Source organism: Pezoporus occidentalis, unplaced genomic scaffold (genome assembly GCF_034315485.1).
Source record: "Pezoporus occidentalis ecotype Australia unplaced genomic scaffold, CSIRO_AGI_Poc_V1 ctg248, whole genome shotgun sequence".
NCBI lineage: Eukaryota > Metazoa > Chordata > Aves > Psittaciformes > Psittacidae > Pezoporus > Pezoporus occidentalis.
This window is the reverse complement of record NW_026914372.1, coordinates 216,900-236,988: the sequence shown is the minus strand read 5'-3', so window position 1 is coordinate 236,988 and position 20,089 is coordinate 216,900. Positions and strand designations below refer to the sequence as shown.

The following is a 20,089-nucleotide window of genomic DNA, read 5'->3' as shown; positions in this document are numbered from 1 at the left end:
AAAGCACAGCTGTACAAAGGTAATCTTGGTTTTTGACAAATATCTCATGCAAAATATGACTTTAAAAAAAAAAGCTCAATTTAATTCCAATGCAGCATCTATTTTTGTCCCTGGATCTAAATGAGGCAGACAGCTTGCCTCTACCACTTTATATTCCTCCCAAAAATTCATTCAGCTAGGATCAAGTCCCATTTCCCTCAAATGTATAAATCCCCATATCATCTGCAGAACTTGACTATCACAGAGTGCTTCTATATCAAAGCTTTAAAACATGTTGTAAAGCCATAGCAATGATGCACTTGAGTAACAACTGAACTGTAACCAATGCTGACTGCAAAGCAAGTTCATGAACTTCAGCTGTGATATATCCAATGTGCTATTTTGTTCAGGCTCACAGTTTAATGGGTCAGGAATTCCAACAGATGTAGTACCGTGACAGCCCAGCTGAAAAAACTTCTGCTCAACAGCTCAATCTAAATGCTTTGGCTAATTCCAGCCTTTGCCAATCTAGCTACCTTTCCTCGTGTACCCCCAAGTGCAATTTGATATAGCTATTTCTGCTTTTATCAGTACATACAGAAAAGCATAAAACAAGCCTGGAGACAGTAAACACTGGTACCCAACAAACTTATTCCACAAGCAAGTGCCATATGAAGTGGCAAGTTTTTAACCCACCGGCAAAACTTCAATCATTTACTGCAAGACTTTCTTATTTGGTGAGTAAGAAGAAAGGTCTGACAGATTTTTTAAAGACTGTTACATGTGTTCCCGCTCTTGAATAAACAGCCAAGCCCAAGCCACACAGGTAGCTTTTAATGACACATGCTGTGAGGAGTTTCCCAGAAACAAAAATGTCTTGGGGTCCACAGGCTGAAGGTAACACTAACAGAGGGCTGTTGGACTCGGTGATGGAGAAGTCTGTTGAATGGGTACTTCAAAGAAGCCTGTACTGAAAGTGATCATATGTATTTATATTGGGTCTATTCCCTCCAACACACAAGTGATCACTTTCTCATTGGGAAGGGCACCCTGACATGGTACGTGGATGCCCAGCCAGGCTTGGAAGCCCATCCTTCTGGACTGGTTCTCCACATTGCTTCAGAGCTCAGCTGTACAGATACTTGTAGTAGTACAAGGATGAGGATGAAAGCACAACATTGAAGTAAAGCAAGTATGCAGGTAATTTTCAAGGCTCCAAATCAGATGCAAGTCTTTACGAAGGATTCAAACTAAAAGGAACTCTGCAACATGAACATACCTTTAACAGGGTTAAGCCGCTGCAAACATGTTGATCATTCCTTTCTTTCTTTTCTTGAAGCTTTTAAAAACCAATTTCATTTAATCCCACCCAAAATCTCCAAGGTAATCTGCATAATTTAGCCATAGAGAAAAACCTTTCTAATGACACTAAAATGCAACAGCCATGACAAATTATATTTGTTAACAAGCTGTCTCTAGGGAGTGCTCAAAATAATTATCACCATTTGCCTTGTGCTAATTTAGATTTCTGAAGTGTGTTATACAACTACATTTAGTGGTAACAAGATGTCTGAAGCTTTAACAGTTTATTTGATTCCTTTTGCATGTCAGATGCTGGCATTAAAATAATTCTCCCCACTCTTTCTCTAGCATTTTTATAGATATTTGTTGTTTCTTAGACAACCAAACGCAGCTAATATAAAAATATAAAAGGAGGTTTTATTGGTTTTCCTCCAAGGACACAATATTAAGGTAACTAAAATGCTGTAAAGAAGCATGTATAACACCCCAATCTAACAGGAAAGAGGAGGAAAAGCAAAAAGGTAAACAAGTGAAAGCCTAATATTCTTTATGATGGAAGTTGCTTTACCTAGCACTGAAACAACTACACCACAGACATTAACAGTTCAAACTTCTTCTCTCCACTAAAGGCACAGGTCTGAAATGGGATGAGGTTCAGCAAGCTTCCAGCTCAGTCCTCCTAATGATTCAGACTTGTATCATAAAACATTAATTTTTCACACATTAATCTGGTTTAAGAAAAACAATAGTATCATTAGTAGTATTTTAAGACAAATTTTCCTCTTTCAGCACTTTCACTACGTTCACTTATCATGCATATCAGGCAAACAATCTAAATATAACCACCATGTATGTCTTTACACTCAGCACTGCACCATATAATTGAACTGAAAAATAAGGAACCCAAACACTTCCACATTGCTCATTTTTTCAGCACAAGAGCAGCTTTCAAACATGTGCAGTGTAGACTCCCAGTCAAATTCTGTTAGTTTCACTTGAATATTTGCTCTTTAAAATTCTTTATTAGAAAGGGCAGTTGGAGTATGGAACTTGGCCAAAACCATCAACAGATGTACTGTGAATTATTGCAGGAACAGTAAAAAGGGCAGGATACATGGGCAGAAACTCTGGTACTAACTTGACTAGTGAAACTAAAATAATGAGAAATACATTGATTTCTATTTTTTGATTTATAGCTCTAAGGCCCTTCCGGAACATATGGTCTACTCCTGGCCTTTAATGGTCTTTTATTTCATTAAGGTTTCCAGTTGCTAGGAAGCTCACATCCTGGCATGCCTCTGAATCTGAACCAGACCAATTGTTAATATGAAGTGGTTCCCCCTATTTTGCAGCTCTTTAATGAAACATAAGATTATTTTAAGTCCATAATCTTCTCAGCAAGATTATCAACTAGTAGGGCTGACCCTAATATTGCTCATCTGAACAGTGATCTGGCAGATGCACTGAGAAAACAAAGGCTAAATGCATACCTGTCTGGAGGGTCTTGCAGCAAGACATAATAGAGGCTTTATGAGTAACTACTTAAATCCGGTTTTATTTGACAATTCTAACCAGATGTCTTCTGGAAAACAAATCAAGTGCTTCAATCACTGCTGCTTAAATACATTCCTTGCATTTGGCCAACAAAGCTAAACAGAAGCTACAGTTAGCCAAATCCAGCTCTTCGAAAGATGAGATAATAAATGAATCATCAGAGACATTGGAACAAAGAGTCCTACATTATGTACATAGCTTGAATCAACACAATTACCCAGGCGGAGGGGGGAGGGCAGGCAAAGGCACAAATTACAGGCAGTTGTGCAGGAAGTCTCCACAGCTACAGTCTTAAAAGGAGCATTAAACCAGCATATGGACTGTTCCCACTATTTACAGTTATACTTTCCTTAGTATATATCTGACACCTTGTTATCCGCTGGAAAGGAGAGTCAGCCTGGGCAATAACCTGCAGCGTGTGACAAGACCTTGCCCCTCATGTCCAATGTGAACTGCATAGTGAGAGCATCCACAAGACCCATCAGGAGCTATCTCCTGCCAGCCCAATACCATTTCAGTCTTGCTGGTTTTGTCTTTTAACATTAACACAGTTCTTTCTTCCTTTTCTGCCTGTTGTCTCCCACCTCGTGGACAAGTGACAACATAGGGCAGTGGAGCTTGTCCTCCTCCATTATTTTATTATTTATGTCAAAAATGCTCTACATTGCTAAATGTGGGAACTGGAAGATTAACTGCCCCATGGAAATCTGGCTATGTATGCCCTGCTCTGTCTCCCATCACTGCAACTGACTTATATTCACATTTGAGGAAGAATATAGGATAGTCTGAAAAATACAGAAGCAAAGTGAGTTCAGGCATGTGATAGGAAACTTTATTCCTTTCCTTCACTTCACCACAGTTGGCAAGATTATCAAAGGCCAGTGCATTCCAGATTACTTCCCTTTTAGGACACTGGACTTACACCTGTGAACACACTGCTAATGCTGCAGACCCATCCAGAAGGTAGATGGGCATAATTAAGACAAACTCCAAGCTGTGAAGCAAAGCAATGCTACACCAGTGCTGTGTCTCCCCCCCATTTTCATGCCTTATTGTCTGTCCTCTTAAAGATTATAGTACAGTTAGCTAAATGAGGATTTCTTACCAAACCTCATCACTACATACTACAGCTGTTTTATCTCTGCTCCCTGTTGAAAACCACTGTACTTTAGGACTTCTTTAAACAATGGTCCTTTAAACACTACCATGCTGCAGAGCAGCATCTGTCAATGCACCATATGTCAATGATGAGGGCTGTTTTATGGTGCTACCCTCTTGACTCTGGTTGAACATTCATTCAAACTCTTGGTCTCATGGACTGAAAAAGCTGTAGGAAACACTGCAGTACGTGGCACTTGCCCCTTTAGCACTGATAATGGTCTGCCTTAAAAAAAAAAAATCAATGCCACTTTGAACAACATTAAACTCATGGCTCCACTACCGTCCAGACCAGACTTTCAGAGCTGGTCCAGCCACCCAGTAGACTGGGTGTAGACAAGCAGTCCTTCAGCCTTGGAGCAGAGTGCACAGTACAAGGGGCCAGGACTGATTTGACGATCCTAACCCCATGCAGAGCCTGAGCTCTTCCTTCTAATCCCTTTTCTTCATCTCCTATTTTCGTGACTCCCTAGGAGGAAACAGTGACATGGAAGACAAGAGTCACACAAGATTCCTCAAGGGTCAATATTGTTTTGTTTCTATCTGAACATCTGTATGCAAGGGAACACCTTCCATAAGGTCATCATCAAAACATGAGGAAGAGGAAACAGGCTCTCAGGAAAGGCCAGCTAGAGCAGCTTGGTCCTGACAGTAAGGAAACAGGCACCTTGGATGGTGCGTGTTTTGTCGCCCAACCTGCTTCACCAGGCACTCCAAGGTCCTGGCTCCTTCCAAAAAAAAAAAAAAAAAAAAAACAAGAAGGAGAGCCTGTTTTATCCAATGCAAATAAAACATTTTAAAAAATGGAATCTATTGCCACCACCCAAGAACTACATCATTTTCTAAACCTTTAAATCATACTGCAATAGCATCACGACTGCGTGTCCTGGTTTTGGCTGGGATAAAGTTATTTTTCTTTCTAGTAGTTGGTACAGTGCCATGTTTTTTGATTTAGTCTGAGAACAATGCTGATAACACACTAATGTTTTAGTTGTTGCTTACTCTAAATCAAGGACTTTCTGAGTCTCATGCTCTGCCAGGGAGGAGGGGAAGCCGGGAGGATGCAGAGACAGGACACCTGACCCAAACTAGCCAAAGGGGTATTCCATACCACAGCATGTCATGCCCAGTATATAAACTGGGGGAATCACACAGAAGGGCAGATCACTGCTCAGGGCTGGAGTTGGCATCAGTCAGCAACTGTATTGTGCATCACTGCTGTTTCTCGGGTTTTACTGCCCTCCCTCTTTTTCCTATTATTATTATATTTTATTTGATTTCAATTATTGAACTGTTCGTCTCTAAACATATGGGTTTTACCTTTTTCAGATTCTCCTCCCTATCCCACCGGGGTGGGGAAGAGAGACAGCAAGCAGCTGTGTGGTACTTAGCTGCTGGTTAGGGTTAAACCACAACACTGTGAAGTGCAGCTGAATTTGCTCTTCTGCCCTAGCCACAGGATTAAGTGCCACTGACAGCTTTCATTTAAAATGTAGCAATGCAGCATGGTTAAGCATATAAAGCCACTGATTTTAGTCAATGACAACTTTAGATTTTAATATGTTACGTAAAGCCACTTCAGTTACCAAGAACAGATACGCTGCGCAACACAAACTTTCCAGCTTCAAGGTGCTTAATTTTCTAATACTGAACAATGCTGCTTTTTAAAACTTAAGATGGCAGCTGAGCACCTGCATGTCTGAAGAAGGATAAGTAGCTTTACCTCAGTCATGAACAAATTTGAATGCAAGATCCCAACATATATACTTGAAAGTAGCTTCATAAAAGAAAAGCACAGTATTTTCCCCTTGACTCCAAAAGGGTAAAAGGCTAGTTCAGAGGTACAAAAATCTAAAAAATTTCACCCATGGAACATCTACTATCACATGCTGCACATATCTGCAAAGTGTGATAAACAGAGTACACTGAGACATACTATACTAAGTAAAATGCTAAACTTCACAAAAAATCAATGGAAAAAGTCTCTTCTGCCTCTAAACACAAAACTGCTTCCTCTAAAGGCATGCAGAGATCACCAGGCAGAGTACTTGATTTCTCTCAAGACAGGTTAGATATCATACATTTTAATATCTATCCCTAATTTTTTATCCTTAAACTAATTTAAGAATAAGCAGCAATAATAGCTTTTCTGCTCCTTAAGTGGTGCTTAGAAGTTTATTCTAGACAACAGACAGCTTCCTAACTATTTCACCGGGTATTTTTAGCTAGTCCCATGCTGCCAAACATTTGCTGTGAAAACTGTACCAGAATAAATAGGTTTGACCTTGCATTGTCTTAAAAGTTAGATGTTCCATCTGGTTAGTATGAGATGGGTGAAAACACCTTGATAAAAAGTGATACCTTGCTTGAGTTATTTTGAAAGCTGTTACACATTTAGTATCTTTACAGGTAGTTTAAATGACTGCTTGTGCTCTATTTGTTACCTATGTTTTATATTTACTTTTCCATTCCCTGGGGCAGTAACAAATGCAGTAACAAATTAATAGTCTTCAATCAAGTTGCTATGTACCAAAAATATGAGATCACATAATCCAAACAAGACAACTGGAGTCCAAGCAGACCGGAAAACTTTCAAATGTGTGTTTTAATAGTCTGAACTAGGTTCAGCCTTCGGGACCACACGGTCATGTTCATGGAAACCACCATAGGTTCTCTCTTTCTCTAAAGGTAGGTTTAAATATACACAAATGATTTCTAAGTAGTGTTTCTCTCATCGATTCTTAAAAACCTTCAATGATTTCCTAGCCCTCCAAATTTATTTCGGCGCTTCTGTATCTTTCCTGCAAGGAAATTTCCCCTATTATCAAACCTAAGCATCCTCAACTGCCATGCACGTCCAGTACTTCATCTCTGACTCACCACGAAGAAAAAAAAATTTTGCTTTTGCTCCACTTCTTCCCAGTTCATGCCAACACTTCCTGGAGTAGAGGGGGATTCATCCTACTGTTCACAGCACACCTTGCCATCCAACATCCTTCACTCCCCACATCGGATCACACAGAGACGGTTCTACTGCCCCACGCTTCACCTCAACCAATGAATTTGAAACACCAAAAAGATGTCAAAATGCAAGCTTCATCATCAAGCCAGAAAACACAGAACTGAAGTTCCCATGATAGCCCAATGGCGCTTCTCATGACACCACTTTTCTTCAAAGTTTTCTACGCTATAATCATGTAGCACCAAATTGACATCTTACCCATTAAGAAGCTTTGGAAAACTGTCTTTTCTAAAGGAACATGCACAAAAGCATACTGGCAGTTCTCACAATTACTTCACAATTTCAACAGCACTTTACACACAGTGAAACTCAGCCCTGGCTACAAAACTTTTAACCTGAGCCTCCCAGTGTGAAGCACTGGTGTCCTCCTGATTTCACAGTGCTGTCTGAAGCCACAGCAGAGTAAAACTGATAAAACTTTAGTCAGTGCCTCTCTTACTACTAGAGGCCCTACAGGCAAGAATTAAATCACTGAAAATGGTATTAAACTCATCATGTGGCTACTAAAGGCCACAGCAAGGGGTTATTTTAAAACTGTTCTTGGGGAATAAACACAGCCCGGGGAAAGAGCTTGAGGTAAAACAAATAAATAGCACAGTTTTGTTGACTATGTTAGCAGTTTGAAGTCTGGTGAAGGCAGGTTTTCAGGTTACTACCCTGAAAGTATGAAACTGAAATTCACTTCATTACCAAGGAGGCCTTCATCACATGCATGAGCCCATTTGTTTTAAAAAAATGGCTAACCAGTAAGCTGGAGTAGCAGCTTTAGTTCTATAAAGAGCAGCAGCTCTAAAGAAAAATCCTAGCAGACCAAAATAACTTCAGATGTGCAAGCTCATGGAAGCAGCATATATTACTTAGTTTCACACAAATACATTAGATATAAATTTACTGAAACAGAAGATGAAACTGCAGTAGATAAATTTCTGATAAAACACAAGAATATCAGAGCAACATTTTTGCCTGTGCAGGGTTTGATAATAGTTCCAAACAGAGAACAGAAAAATAGAAGAATGAGTAGTTTAAGTTTACAAAAACCTACCCACAAGCAGTATTCTTTTTAAACTAAAGCAGGCAAATATTTCTGTTTTGTAAAGAGCTGGTAAGTGTGCCTGCAAGGGAACAGTAAGCGTTTCAAGGCTAAAAGCCTGCACAAATGTATTAATCCAATAATAAGTGTAGAGGACACACAGACTGTCTGCTGACCCACGCATGAGCCACTAACCCTCGCTGTCAAAATTGCCCTATGAAACGATAATACAAAGCACCTAGTAAGAGATGGTGAAAATCAATTACCTGGAGAAACAGCAGGAGAAATAAAATATGGCAGCCAAATACTTCCTTATTCAGACATACAAAATGAAGTTTTCTGCACGTTTAAAAAGCAGAAATGCCGTGTTAAACAAACAAGAATTACAATGTTCTTTTCTATCAGGTTGACTCTGCAAGGTATCCAGTACCCGCAGTTCCTGCTGAAACAAAAAAGGACTTGAAATGAGTTGGCTCTTTGCAGGGTAACCCCCTTTGTTAAATAGCCAATGTAAAGAAAAACCTAGGTTAGCCATTTCCAGAACATGGACATTAAGCTGTAATTTTACAATTTCACTTCTGGCCCAGAGACAGATGTTCTACAGTCCTCCCTGCTGGCTGCCTGCCTCTGTCTTCATGGCTGCACAAATGCAACACAATGCCTCCTGCACCAGACCATACAGATATACCCCTCGAGAAAGGTACTAAGGGTAAAAATTAATCCTTAAAAATACACTGCATCCATCTGTCACAAAGCACTTCCACTACTGAAAGAGTCCTTGTGAGTGTCTTGTTCCCTATTTGCCTTCTCTGCCCTTAGTGCCTTTTCCTACCTCTCACAACCAGTCACATCCCTGGAAATGACACTGTACAACAACAAAAGAAATCATGAATTGAAACCCCTCTGATGTGGTTCTTACACTAAAATATAAATGGTGTAACTCAGGACATACTGAAATTGAAGGTACGATTTTGGAAACACTCCAAAGGCTAAATGGAAATGGACAAGACACCCTTTTCCATTCTAGAGTGCTCTGCCAGGTAACACATTTCCATTTCCACATTTTCTTGACAGCAAAAGCATTTTTGCACTATTCCTACATTTGAATGGGTAATTATCACTAACGTTCCTGATGTACTGCAGAGGCAGAAAAAAAACATAGGCTTCTTCTGAAGCCTGCAAAATTTGGATATATTTGCAAAGACTGTGGCCAAAACTACCCTTCCTTTAGGACACATTTGTGTCAGCAGCAGAATCTTACCTCTCAGCACTGATTTGAGGTTCAGCTTGGCTTGTCGGTGGAGGTCCTCCACACAAGGGGGTCTTGAGGAGGGCAGGAAGACATTTTCCTGCTGGTGCCATGGAGCAGTGTAGTGCACAGTCCATCTACTCTCTTCATCTAGGTTGGAAACAGCTGCAGAGAGAAACAACAAGAAAATTAATGCTATTGTAGATAGTTACATCACAAAACCCCACATATCATCTTAAAAATGCTTGTCACACATCACACATCATCTTAAAACAAAAAAGACTGATTGACATCAAATCCCATCAAAATGCTCTCTAGAACCTCACTTCCATGACAGTTAAAACCCTTATTTTGTTTCTAGCCTAAATCTATGTTATGTAGGAAACACCCTTCCCTTTTCCCATGTTTATACGTGTTGTTGGTTTTACTCTGAGCTTGCTACTCTGTTTTCCCCCTTCCACCCCCTCAAGTCTTTGGAAACAAGACCAGTTTCCTGGTCCCCTGATCCTACCAGGCACTGTGCACTGCAGGATAGCTTCTTTTTGCTCAAAGGTGACCCTAGGAATATGACAGCCACCATGAGATTATGACAGGTTCATTTGTATCAGGAAATAACCTTCTCTGACCTCACACTTGCTCAGACCAGGAACGAAGATTTCACTGAGGCAAACAAATAAGCTACTTTCCATTGCCATGAGTGGAAAGCAGATTTGGACAACAGCAACTCCCTGGGCAAATACTGCTCAGAGCACAACTGAAGAGGGATTGGTCTGACCACCTCTTCTCAGCCAGTACACACATGCAAACAAAATACAGACCTTGCTCAAGTTCAAAGTTCCTCATGGATAGTCTAGTAATGAATCAGTCAAAGAACATGTTGCTAAGATTTGTTTATAGTTTATGCTTCCCAAGAGACAGCCATTACCTTTTGTTTAAAGTATATCATCAATAAAAACTTCTACAGCTGAATGGCCTTAACCCTCTACTCTGTAAAAAGGAAAAGGGCAGTTGGGGATCATACCTTATGATCCTGCAGGCACTCTTTTGCCTTCAGCCCGCATGCTGCATATCCTTGCTTTTAGTGGCAGAAAAAGGCACTCCTGTGGCTGCACTGCCTCCCAAGCACCTGCCCTGCCACTGTGGCCTCACTGCCAGCTCCCCATCTTCCCTTTGCTCTCCTCCTTGCCTGAGCATGGCTCACTCCTGTGCTGCCTGTAGCATCATTTCATGAAGTTTTGCTGAAGCCCCCGTGCTGGAGAGGAGGTGTGTAAACAGAGAAGCAAAACAAAGTCAACAGCCTCCTGTCATCTGAAAAATGACCCTCTCCCTAACACCACTGTGCCTCTGCCAGGATCATTTCAGATGGGAAGTAATCAATACTCATTAAAGAAAATAAGTTATGTCTTCTTGCTTCAAAACCTATCTACAGCCTAGTGTTCAATGCCCATTTTGTGCTGAAAGGACTTGGGGCATGTGTCTAGGTTCTCAATTGCCTTTTCTCACTTTTTATAGATTAGTATCAGACCTCAGAAAAGGTTATTGAAGACTTTCAACTGGTCTCCATTTCTGAGAAGGCTTGCTCCTGCATCCCCTCCCTTCCTGCAGACACTGGGTGCAACAAGGCAAATACACTTTCAGTCTGTGGCTGCTTTTCCCATCCTGGCTAATTAGAGGTCAAACGTCAATCATGGTCAAACTGACACATCACCACTTACTTTACAGCATCAATCATCCTGATATTACAGAAAAAGTGATAGGTACAGTCAATGACCTACCTGAAAACCACACCCTGCCATCCCCTGATTGAGCAAGCAGGGAGAGGGTAAGGCTAGGAGAAGAGGAGGAGGGAAACACCAGCCTCCAAGCCCACTGTCTGGCTGCAGTCCCACCGTACCAAAATGAAAGTTTACTGCTCATCAGAGGTCATCAAAACTAGCAGACAGAAGTACTGCACACATCTGCCAACTACTCTATCCAGCGCAGTTTGTCTGCCTTCATGAATCAGTTGGATGATTTCATGCCTTCATGAATCATAAAGGATGGCGATTTTACAAACCATTCTGAAACTAGAGCACCTTTAGAAAACAAAACTCAGAACAAGCTTTCCTCAAGCTTACCAAGAACAAGCATACCTCAGAGATGCAAGCCCACAGCTATAGATGCACCTGGCAGCTGCACAGGCAGAGACAGATGCCAGACAGATGCTGGGAGGATGCCCCAGCACCCAGCTGGACACTGGTGCAAGACCGCCGGTGACACCAGCACCTCAGCTTCCTCACCAAGCTGCTCCTTTCATACCAGGAAGTTTGGGCTCCTTCAAAACCACCGAGACAAAGGACTTCAACACAGCATCCCAAAGCAGAGGTCCTAAAGCACCTCATAATGCTGTCTTCAAACATTACAAAATATTCAACAGAGAGTGAGATAAACTTAAAAAGAACCTTCAGGAAAGCAGGAGCAAAGACGAAGGGAACTGCCTTTTCCCGCAGGACTCAGCTCCCTCCCCAAAAGGCCAGTGAGCATGCACAACTACTTACTCTTTCTCTTGAAAAGTTTCATGAGAGATTTAAGCTTTGTGTTGATGAAAACCACCATTTTCAAGGTGTTGAATTGCGATCCTGGAGTTTAAATCCCAGAGGAAGGAGGAGCTGCAGAAAGGTGACTCTTTTCCAGACTGAACATGCACACAGAATCTCTCTTCTCCAGGTTTCTCCCCTCCACCTTTTTTTGCTGAAAACACAACTTTAAACCTACCTAGGTCTTCCCGACACACAAAACCATTTACAATTCTTTAGGCTGAATTTCTCCTCCTCACATGTAAACTTGTGCGCTGAAAACAGCCAGTTTCAGCACGCAATGCAGGAGAAGGAGTTTAAAAAAAGTTAATTAATGAACGTTTGCATCGGCACAAAAATCAGGCTTTCCTGCTACCTATGAATTACTCAGCCCTTCTCATCCTCTCCTCTGCTTTCCAAGTGCGGCTGCTCCAGAGCCTGCAGGTGATCCCTGTCCTTCCCGTCGCGCCAGCCGGCTCTGCGGGCGGAGCGGGAGGCAGATGCCGGCACCTTCCCCCCTCCGCCCTTTGCACCTCCCCGCCGGCCGCGGCCGCCGCCCTCCAGCCGCCTTCCAGTTGCAAAGAAGAGTGCATTTTCGTGCAAATCAGGGTGCCCCGCTTTCCCACCCTACCCCCTCACTCCCCTTTATTTTCACCCTCTCGCTCCCACTTCATTAAGGACCCAAAGCCTCACCTCCCCTTCCAGATCCACTGCCCCCCCCTTCGCAGTCACTGCTATTGCCTGGGACTAGAGCCCACTAATTCTACATATTGAATTTTCATTCAGCAACACTCCTAATTTATTCTTATTAGCGTCATGTCAGACCAGATATATGGGAAACGAAATCGAGTTAGTGCTGGCTAATAGAGAACCTGCTATTAGTCAAATGAAACTTGTGCACAGAGGTGGAACAGCCCAGCTGCTTGAACTGCACATTATATCCTCATGGCTTAAAAAATATGTATCTGTACAGAGGCTCACAGCCATCCTTCCTAGGAATGAACTGCAGTTTTGCAGAAGTTAAAGGGAAAACACTAAGCACCAAATGAATGTGCTCAGCAGGGCATGCCCTTCACACAATGCTCAGACTCAAGAAGCAAGCCTTCCCTCACAAAGCAACCTTAGGAATCCCCCTTGGCTTAACAATGACATGGATTTTTTCCTCAGGAAAAAGAAAATGCGAGCAGCAGGGGGGCTCAGACTGACCCCAGCGTTGCAGCAGGATGAGGCCTCTGGAGTGCAGCATGTAAAAAGCAGATGATTCACAAGAACTTTACTCTGAGTTTCTCTAAATGGCTGAGACTCAGCACCACCCATAACAGACCATAAACAAAGTCTGTTCATCATTGTCTGAACACACTTTTATCAGCACTTTACTAGTATTTCCAAATCCAGAGATTTTACAGTTGCAATGTTGGGCTGACATCAAAACCACCATTAGCAGCAGGTCTGCAGCAGCTGCTGCCCCAAGAGATTTTGACTGGCTCACGTCTGGCAAACGGACTGAAGACCACAGTGCCACAGCAGCAGTGGAAGGCACCTCTGCTTTTTGCATTGATTTCCATCACACACCTTACACAAAAACAGTGACCATGGCATCTCTCTGATAACAAAATAATCACCGTTGTTTTTATAGGAAAACCCACTTACACAATAATCACAGAATGGGTTGGAAGGGGCCTTAAAGACTATTCAGTTCCAAACCCTGCCACAGGCAGAGACACTTTCCGCTAAGAATAACCCCATGACAAATTTGCCATGACCCACACATCATTAAAACCACTTTAAATGCTGGTCACAGTTGCTGGCCACACCTTGTACCTGGTGAGTACAGAATGACTCCCTTTCTAACTCCAGTGACACTGCCATCCACGAGCAAATCCAGAAGGTGGTAACTCCTTTTTTAGCGTAGCGTCAGTATTTTTTAGGATGTAGAAGTGTCTCTGCAAGTGGGAAGAGGAGCTACTGTTCATTGGCACAGAAGAAGGTGACTGTTTCAAACTAGCATTTGAGGAAGACTAATGGTAGTGAGACAGACTCTCCCTGAGGTCTTTAGGGCACCTCATAGAGGCTTGCAAGCCCAGGTAAGAAGACTTTGTTCCTGTTTCGTGTTCAAGCCCTTTGTATCAACATGATCCTGAGTACCTGGCATGGCTCAGGGAGCCTCCTTCCCTCTATCACCAGGCGCTGCAATGTGTGCCAGGCGCAGTGTTGCTCTTTGTTACTGGATACTCAACCCACCCTGAAGCATTTTTCCTGCCAGAGAATGAGCGCTTGATCACTGTCCTCTTGCCCTGATCTCCAGTATGAGGCAACTATTCAAACCCAGTAACAACCATGCATAAGATGATGTCTGCCTTTCATCCTCCTCCTGCTTTGCTTCCACCTTCCCTCAGGTCATGCTGACAAAGAGGTCAAATATCAAAACGGTTACCATGAAGGGATACCCCAAAGGAAACAGTTAGCTACCTGTATCTGCAGCTCTCAGAATCTGTACAAGGTCAAAAACAACCAAAAGCTCTTCCCCACTTGAAACAAACCCACTGACTTCCATGGAAGTCAGCATGCCATCTCAATACAGCTTTTTTAAAATGCTTTTCCTGTCACAAGAAACTGTCACGCAATTGGCTTCTAAGAGCAGCTCTCTTAGAGCTAAAAGCATGAAATAAGCGTGCTTCTCCACAGCCCACCTCTCTACGTTGAGAAGAGAAGGAAAAGATGGGGCAGGTTGAGAAAATTTATATTGTAATCACCACGCAAACAGATAAAGGACTTTAGCCTCCAATGTTGCCAATCCATCAGACAAAACCACAAAACACCCACCACCAAACTACCTCGATAGAAAAAAATGCAAAGGTTGTTAAAGCTGGATAAACCCAGCATGAACAGTAGGTGTGCACACACTGCAATAACAGACCTTGAAAAGTAAATGACTCAGACACAGGTATCAGACTCGGGGGACCTTGCTCTGTGGCACACTTCCTACTTCACCTTGAACAAGTTAATATTAACCCACCTGCCTCAGTTCCCACTTCCTTCGAAGCAGGGATCACACTTGCCACTGCACAAGGATACCATCACAAGGAATACAGAAAATATGGAGAACGTGTTCAGCCAATACTAATTATCATCACTTCATAGCAGATGGGACTGTTAACTTAGGTTACAAAGTTTGGCCCAGAAGAAACTCCTTCCTAACAAACAAGTCAAAGGTTGAAGCAAAGAAAATGAGAAGCCCAAGATGCACTGCCAAACAGCACGCTCAAAATCACAAAGGTGTAACACGCTCATTAGCTAAAACTGTGTCTTTTTTTAGTTCATGTTATAATAGTTTCTAATCCCTGAGTGGTTAGACTGATTTTAATTTCTAGTAGAGGCCATGTACATCCAGAAGAGAAGCAAACGTGAGCAGCTGCTTGGGCATGGTGTGCCTGAAACACTGCAGCCATTCCTTCAGTCCTCTCCCTGCTCTTTCCCCTCTTTAGGGGGGCTTTCCAGCTGACCTGCTCTGCGACAGCCATCTGGGACAGCCACCCTCCATATTCGCAGCAACATAAAACACCAGCGTCTGTGAAACAATCTGGAAATGCTCAGCTTCCATAGAAAATACTTCAGGCCAGCCCTTGGGGGAAGGGGCCTTGCCTGTCCAACTCCCATTCACAACCCAGTGTCCTGAACCTTGCACTAGTGCTCAATTAGCTGAAGTTGAGCCATTATAAAAAGGCAAATGCTGACAAGGGAGGTACTTGGGCTGTTGGTAGCCACAAATGCAAGAGCTGCCCAACAGCAGCCCTGGTGGTAGCTCTCCATCAGGGACACTAATGGATTGGTGTGAATCAACCATCCTCCTTCTACTGCTGCTCATCAGCCTATGCACAGGTGCAGTATGAAATTTAGAAAGTACTACCTTATAAAGAAAACCAAAACCCCACATAACAAAAATAGTTAATAGTTAAAGGAAAGTAAGGAAAGTAAATAGTAAGGAAAACATTCCTGCTCCCTCCAACAAATCAATTTCACCACTTACTTCCCTGAAGGAGATATAAACCCAATACACGTTTTATATTTAGTTCATGAATGGAGACACATCAAGCAACTAACATGTATCATCATCTCAAAACCTAAAATTTAACTTGTAAGCCTTAATGACTTTATTCAGGAAGTGAAAAAATCATCCATTAAACAACTGTGTATCATTGGTGGCATTTTAAGAGGCTAGAAAAATACAACCATACAATTGAGTTGGAAGATGCACTGCAAGAGCTCTTCCAGTGAGTCTCTGTTCAGTAAGTAAATGAAAAGTAGAAACAAATAGATCAATGTCTTTGCTTGTTACAGACATGTCAAAAGTAAGTTTCCACTGTGCCACCCTCCAGTGACTCACATGGATGCGTGGAGAAGAAGCTGTTGGAGGGCAGCTGTTGCACATCAGAAGGGATGGGTCCATGTAGGACCTGCTTGGGATTGCCCCCTGCAACCCCCATCCACCCACTCCAAGCAGCTGTGGTGTTTAGTGGGGAGCAGCTGTGGGACTGACTCCCAAGCACCTCATTCCCACGCTGCACACAGGCACCCAGGCATTGGCAGGGCGAGCCTGAACCAAGGAGGGCCATAAACCCCTTCCTGGGAGCCACAAGGCTCCTGCCTGCTAAGACCAACACCACCAAGACTTGAAAGCGCACCTTGACTTCTATGTGAGACTTCCTTCATTAAGAAACAATCAAGCACCTGAGATAAGAAAGTCTGAATGCCTTGTTTCATAACTTGTGCCCAAGCTTTATGCTTCTTCTGGCCACCTTAACCATACCATCAGCCACTTCCTGGTGCTTAAATGGAGCTGAAGCCACCCCACCAGCCACAGGAGTCAATAATTTATTCTCAGAAGGGGCTTCTGCCTCCCTCAGAACCAGTCCCAGCAACTGGCCCTCTCTCGACATCTTTCAGGAGAACAAAAGTGCTCCCTCCACAAAGGCAGTCCCAGGCAGCACCACACTCGGCTGCCCTCCTGTCTCCAGCTCACAATGGCCTCTTTCAAGGCAACCTCAGCCTTGGTGAAGTGCGATACTTCCCCAGCTACTGAGAAATAATTCATTAAACCTGGGATCAGGAGGAAGAGGAGGAGGAGAATGCATGGGGGAGATGGAACAAAGGAGAAAAAGTATTTTATCACAAAGCCACTGCAACAAAAAGGCAAGAAGGACCCATACTTCTGTGAAATGGCAGGGGAGCCGGGTGCTGGACCTGTCTGCACAGGCAATTACAGAGCAGGTATTGCTTTAAAGGGAGTACCCCGGCAGTGCCCTCCTTTATTCACACTCATAAAGGATTATGGCTGCAGGCTCTGGGAAGGGGCTGCCTGGTGGGGAAGGGGGAAGAGGGAGGAAGATGAGAAAGAAAAGCAGCACAACCTAAGCCAGAGAGGACAGAAAAGCAGCAGACTGATTGATCTGATGATCCTATTTAGGTCACAGCACAATAAAGCTAATTCATTCCTTTGACAATTCAAAACATCTTTCCACTGGATCCTCTATCATTCAAACACATCAGCAGAGAGAAAAGGGAGCAGTTGGGCAGGGCTGCCGGCAGACAATGCAGCAGTTTCTTTTGGTTAGAGCATCTCCCCACACACTGTAACTGCAGGCAGGATAACTGAAAATACTTCGTGAATATGCAATTTTGTTTCGTGGTTTTGTCTTAAATTTCAGGGCACAATACCTTTTTCTTTGGCCATTTCTGAACCTCAGCTAAGGCAACGTCAGCTCCCAGAAGAGTACTTTTCTCTGTCCCCAGGAAGAGCCTTTTAAAATGCCACCAGGAAATATTCCCACTTTGAATTCCAAATCCACATGAATGCTCCTATACCACTGCTTATCTTGAAGAACCGAACAAAAATGGCTGCGGTAAGTCAGTCTGTAAAATCCTGACCCTTATTTGCCCTAATAATGCACCATAGAGATGTTTCTCTTCTGAATTAGCAATGGAAAAAACACCAGGCAGACATAAGTCTTCTTATTGATTCCTGTAGGACTCAGAGTGAAACCAACAAAAACACACTGCAGAAATGCCATTTCTGAACTTCTGTTCCAAACTGTCTCCCTCTTCAGTCTGTAATTCCATCTTTGGCAGCTGTGCAATTGTGGATCCACACCAATATCCAACAGATATTCTTCAGCTAATCTCATTCTGCATTCTCCTCACAGATGTCCTGAAGGGGCCATGCTTCCCACTCATTTCACTTATTTAAAGGTCACTGAAAGAATTTTTGTAGCCTATCTCCATCTCCCTACCCAACACTGCTCTTTTAAATACTGCTCTAAAATACTTCTATTTATATATGGATTATCCTGGTATAAGGAGTTAGAAGTTTTTTCTTCTTTCTGCTGAATCAGTATATTCAGGGTGAGCTGCATTTAAGCTTGCAGACACTCTCTCTGAAAATTAGACCAGTAGATCCTCTAGTTTCCTAACAACTTTGCAATTTATTAATGAAAAATCCATAAGCTCCTTGTAAAATACCAGCCTTCATATGATTTTATAATTGCTCATGCCAAAATCAAGCACTGAATGCTCACTTGCTGTCTTACACAGCAACCTGAAAAAGCAGCTTTGTTTCTTAGTTAGAAACTTTCAAGAACTTCACGTGAAAATGTTATCTGCACAACAGTAAAACGGTAAATAAAAATGAAGGTCCACAAATAATAGGCAGATTTCAGCAGTTGTGACATTTGGTTTTGTTTCTAAAGCCCTAAGACTTTTACAGAATCTGAAAACCTAGGAATGTTCCAATTAAAAAATGGCACAATCTGCCCTGAAAAACAGTATTCTCCAAACTAAAGGAAGTCATCAAATCCATGTAACCGTCATCTAATATTTATGTTGCTGCAGGATTCAGCAACCTGTTTTAAGCTCATAAGAAAACAACTGAACCAACATCTGTACCACAGCATCTACAGAGAATGTCTTTGGCTGGCCTTGGACATTTGGAACTCGGACACTGCCATGTGATCAACATTAACATGGTGAGTTTCGTGATGCACACAAAAAAATTTACACCTTTTTTTAAACCATGGCTGCTTTGAAGAATATAGTTGAAACTACAGTCATTAAAAGCATTTGTCACATCTCACAACATCTAATATTCTGTACAGAGCATACACCATGCTCCAGGAACAAAGAAATTAAAACACTGTGTTCATACAGGCTTTGAAAACACTTCTTTTATGTCAACTAGCATCCTGCTCCTCATTGTCCTAATAGGCCAAGGTAAGCATCACAGACAAGAAAAAACTCGTGCTCACCTTCAGCTACTGGACATAAAAGAGTGTCTTTTCTTCTGATGCTATTAATTAGCCTAACATTGCTACCACCATCTGCTTGTGGCCCTGCTCACACCCACCAAACAGCAGCCCACTGTCACTGGTCTAGCCAATGCCATCGTGTTTGTGGCAAACATCTGACAAACAGGAAGGCCAGGCTGATTAAAAATTGATGCTGAGGACAACCATGAGGGATCATTCAGTCAGGACAGGTGCCAAACCTCTTTTGAGATGCTGCCAGCTTCAAGTTTAATTAGTCCTCCCTGGAACAGATCCTGAAACTGCAGACAAATGGGTTTATAAACCTCTGTTGATGCTTTTGGACAATGACAAATGTACTCCAAAGCTCTTGTATGTAAAACTTTACTGTTCTTAAACTCCTTGTCAAAGCATCCAAAGGACAGTAGACAAAAAAATGACAGCACTGAACCAGAGGAGGAAAAGTCGTGCCATACTTAACATGGCTTAAATCTGACAAACGCGATACGAGATCTTCAGGATGAGCAGTACGTGGTCACTGACCCCTCACAGGGCGAGTAGCTGAGCACTCCCACAGAAAAGGCATCACAGTCAGGTAATTTGCCTTTCAACCACAATATTTACAGGATTTTCTCTCTTTTTCAGAAGCCTCATCTCCAATGCCACCAGTTCATGCTCAGCTGATGGGACAAGCCCTAACGTAGACAAACACCAGCACTTTGAAAACTAGTTTCCAAACGAAAGGAGCTGCAGCCTAACAGCCACGAGCAGTGCCTTGGGGAATTCGGTCTTTAAATTAGTAATAGTCAGGCTGTAGCCTGCCTGCCTGTATGCAGAAGACATGGGGAGGCTGGTTAAGTACCCTTCTGCTGTGACTGGAGATGTGGCATCATAGAGTTTCGCATTTATTCTCTTCCAAAGACTCCAAGTCAAAACTGGTCAGTT

General features: G+C 42.6%; 1 protein-coding gene across 9 annotated transcripts in view; it reads right to left on the bottom strand.

Annotated features, from left to right (window-relative positions):
* Nucleotides 1-20,089, bottom strand: part of NHSL1 (NHS like 1) — a 176,832-nt gene that overhangs the window by 38,721 nt on the left and 118,022 nt on the right. For 8 of the 9 annotated variants that reach the window (XM_062622796.1, XM_062622797.1, XM_062622798.1 and 5 more), the window contains exon 2: nt 9,307-9,459. In XM_062622796.1, the coding sequence (XP_062478780.1) occupies nt 9,307-9,459 (153 nt within the window). Of the gene's footprint in view, nt 1-9,306; nt 9,460-11,831; nt 11,943-12,048; nt 12,304-20,089 lie in introns of those variants that run through there. The other variant, XM_062622803.1, reaches the window with a different exon arrangement.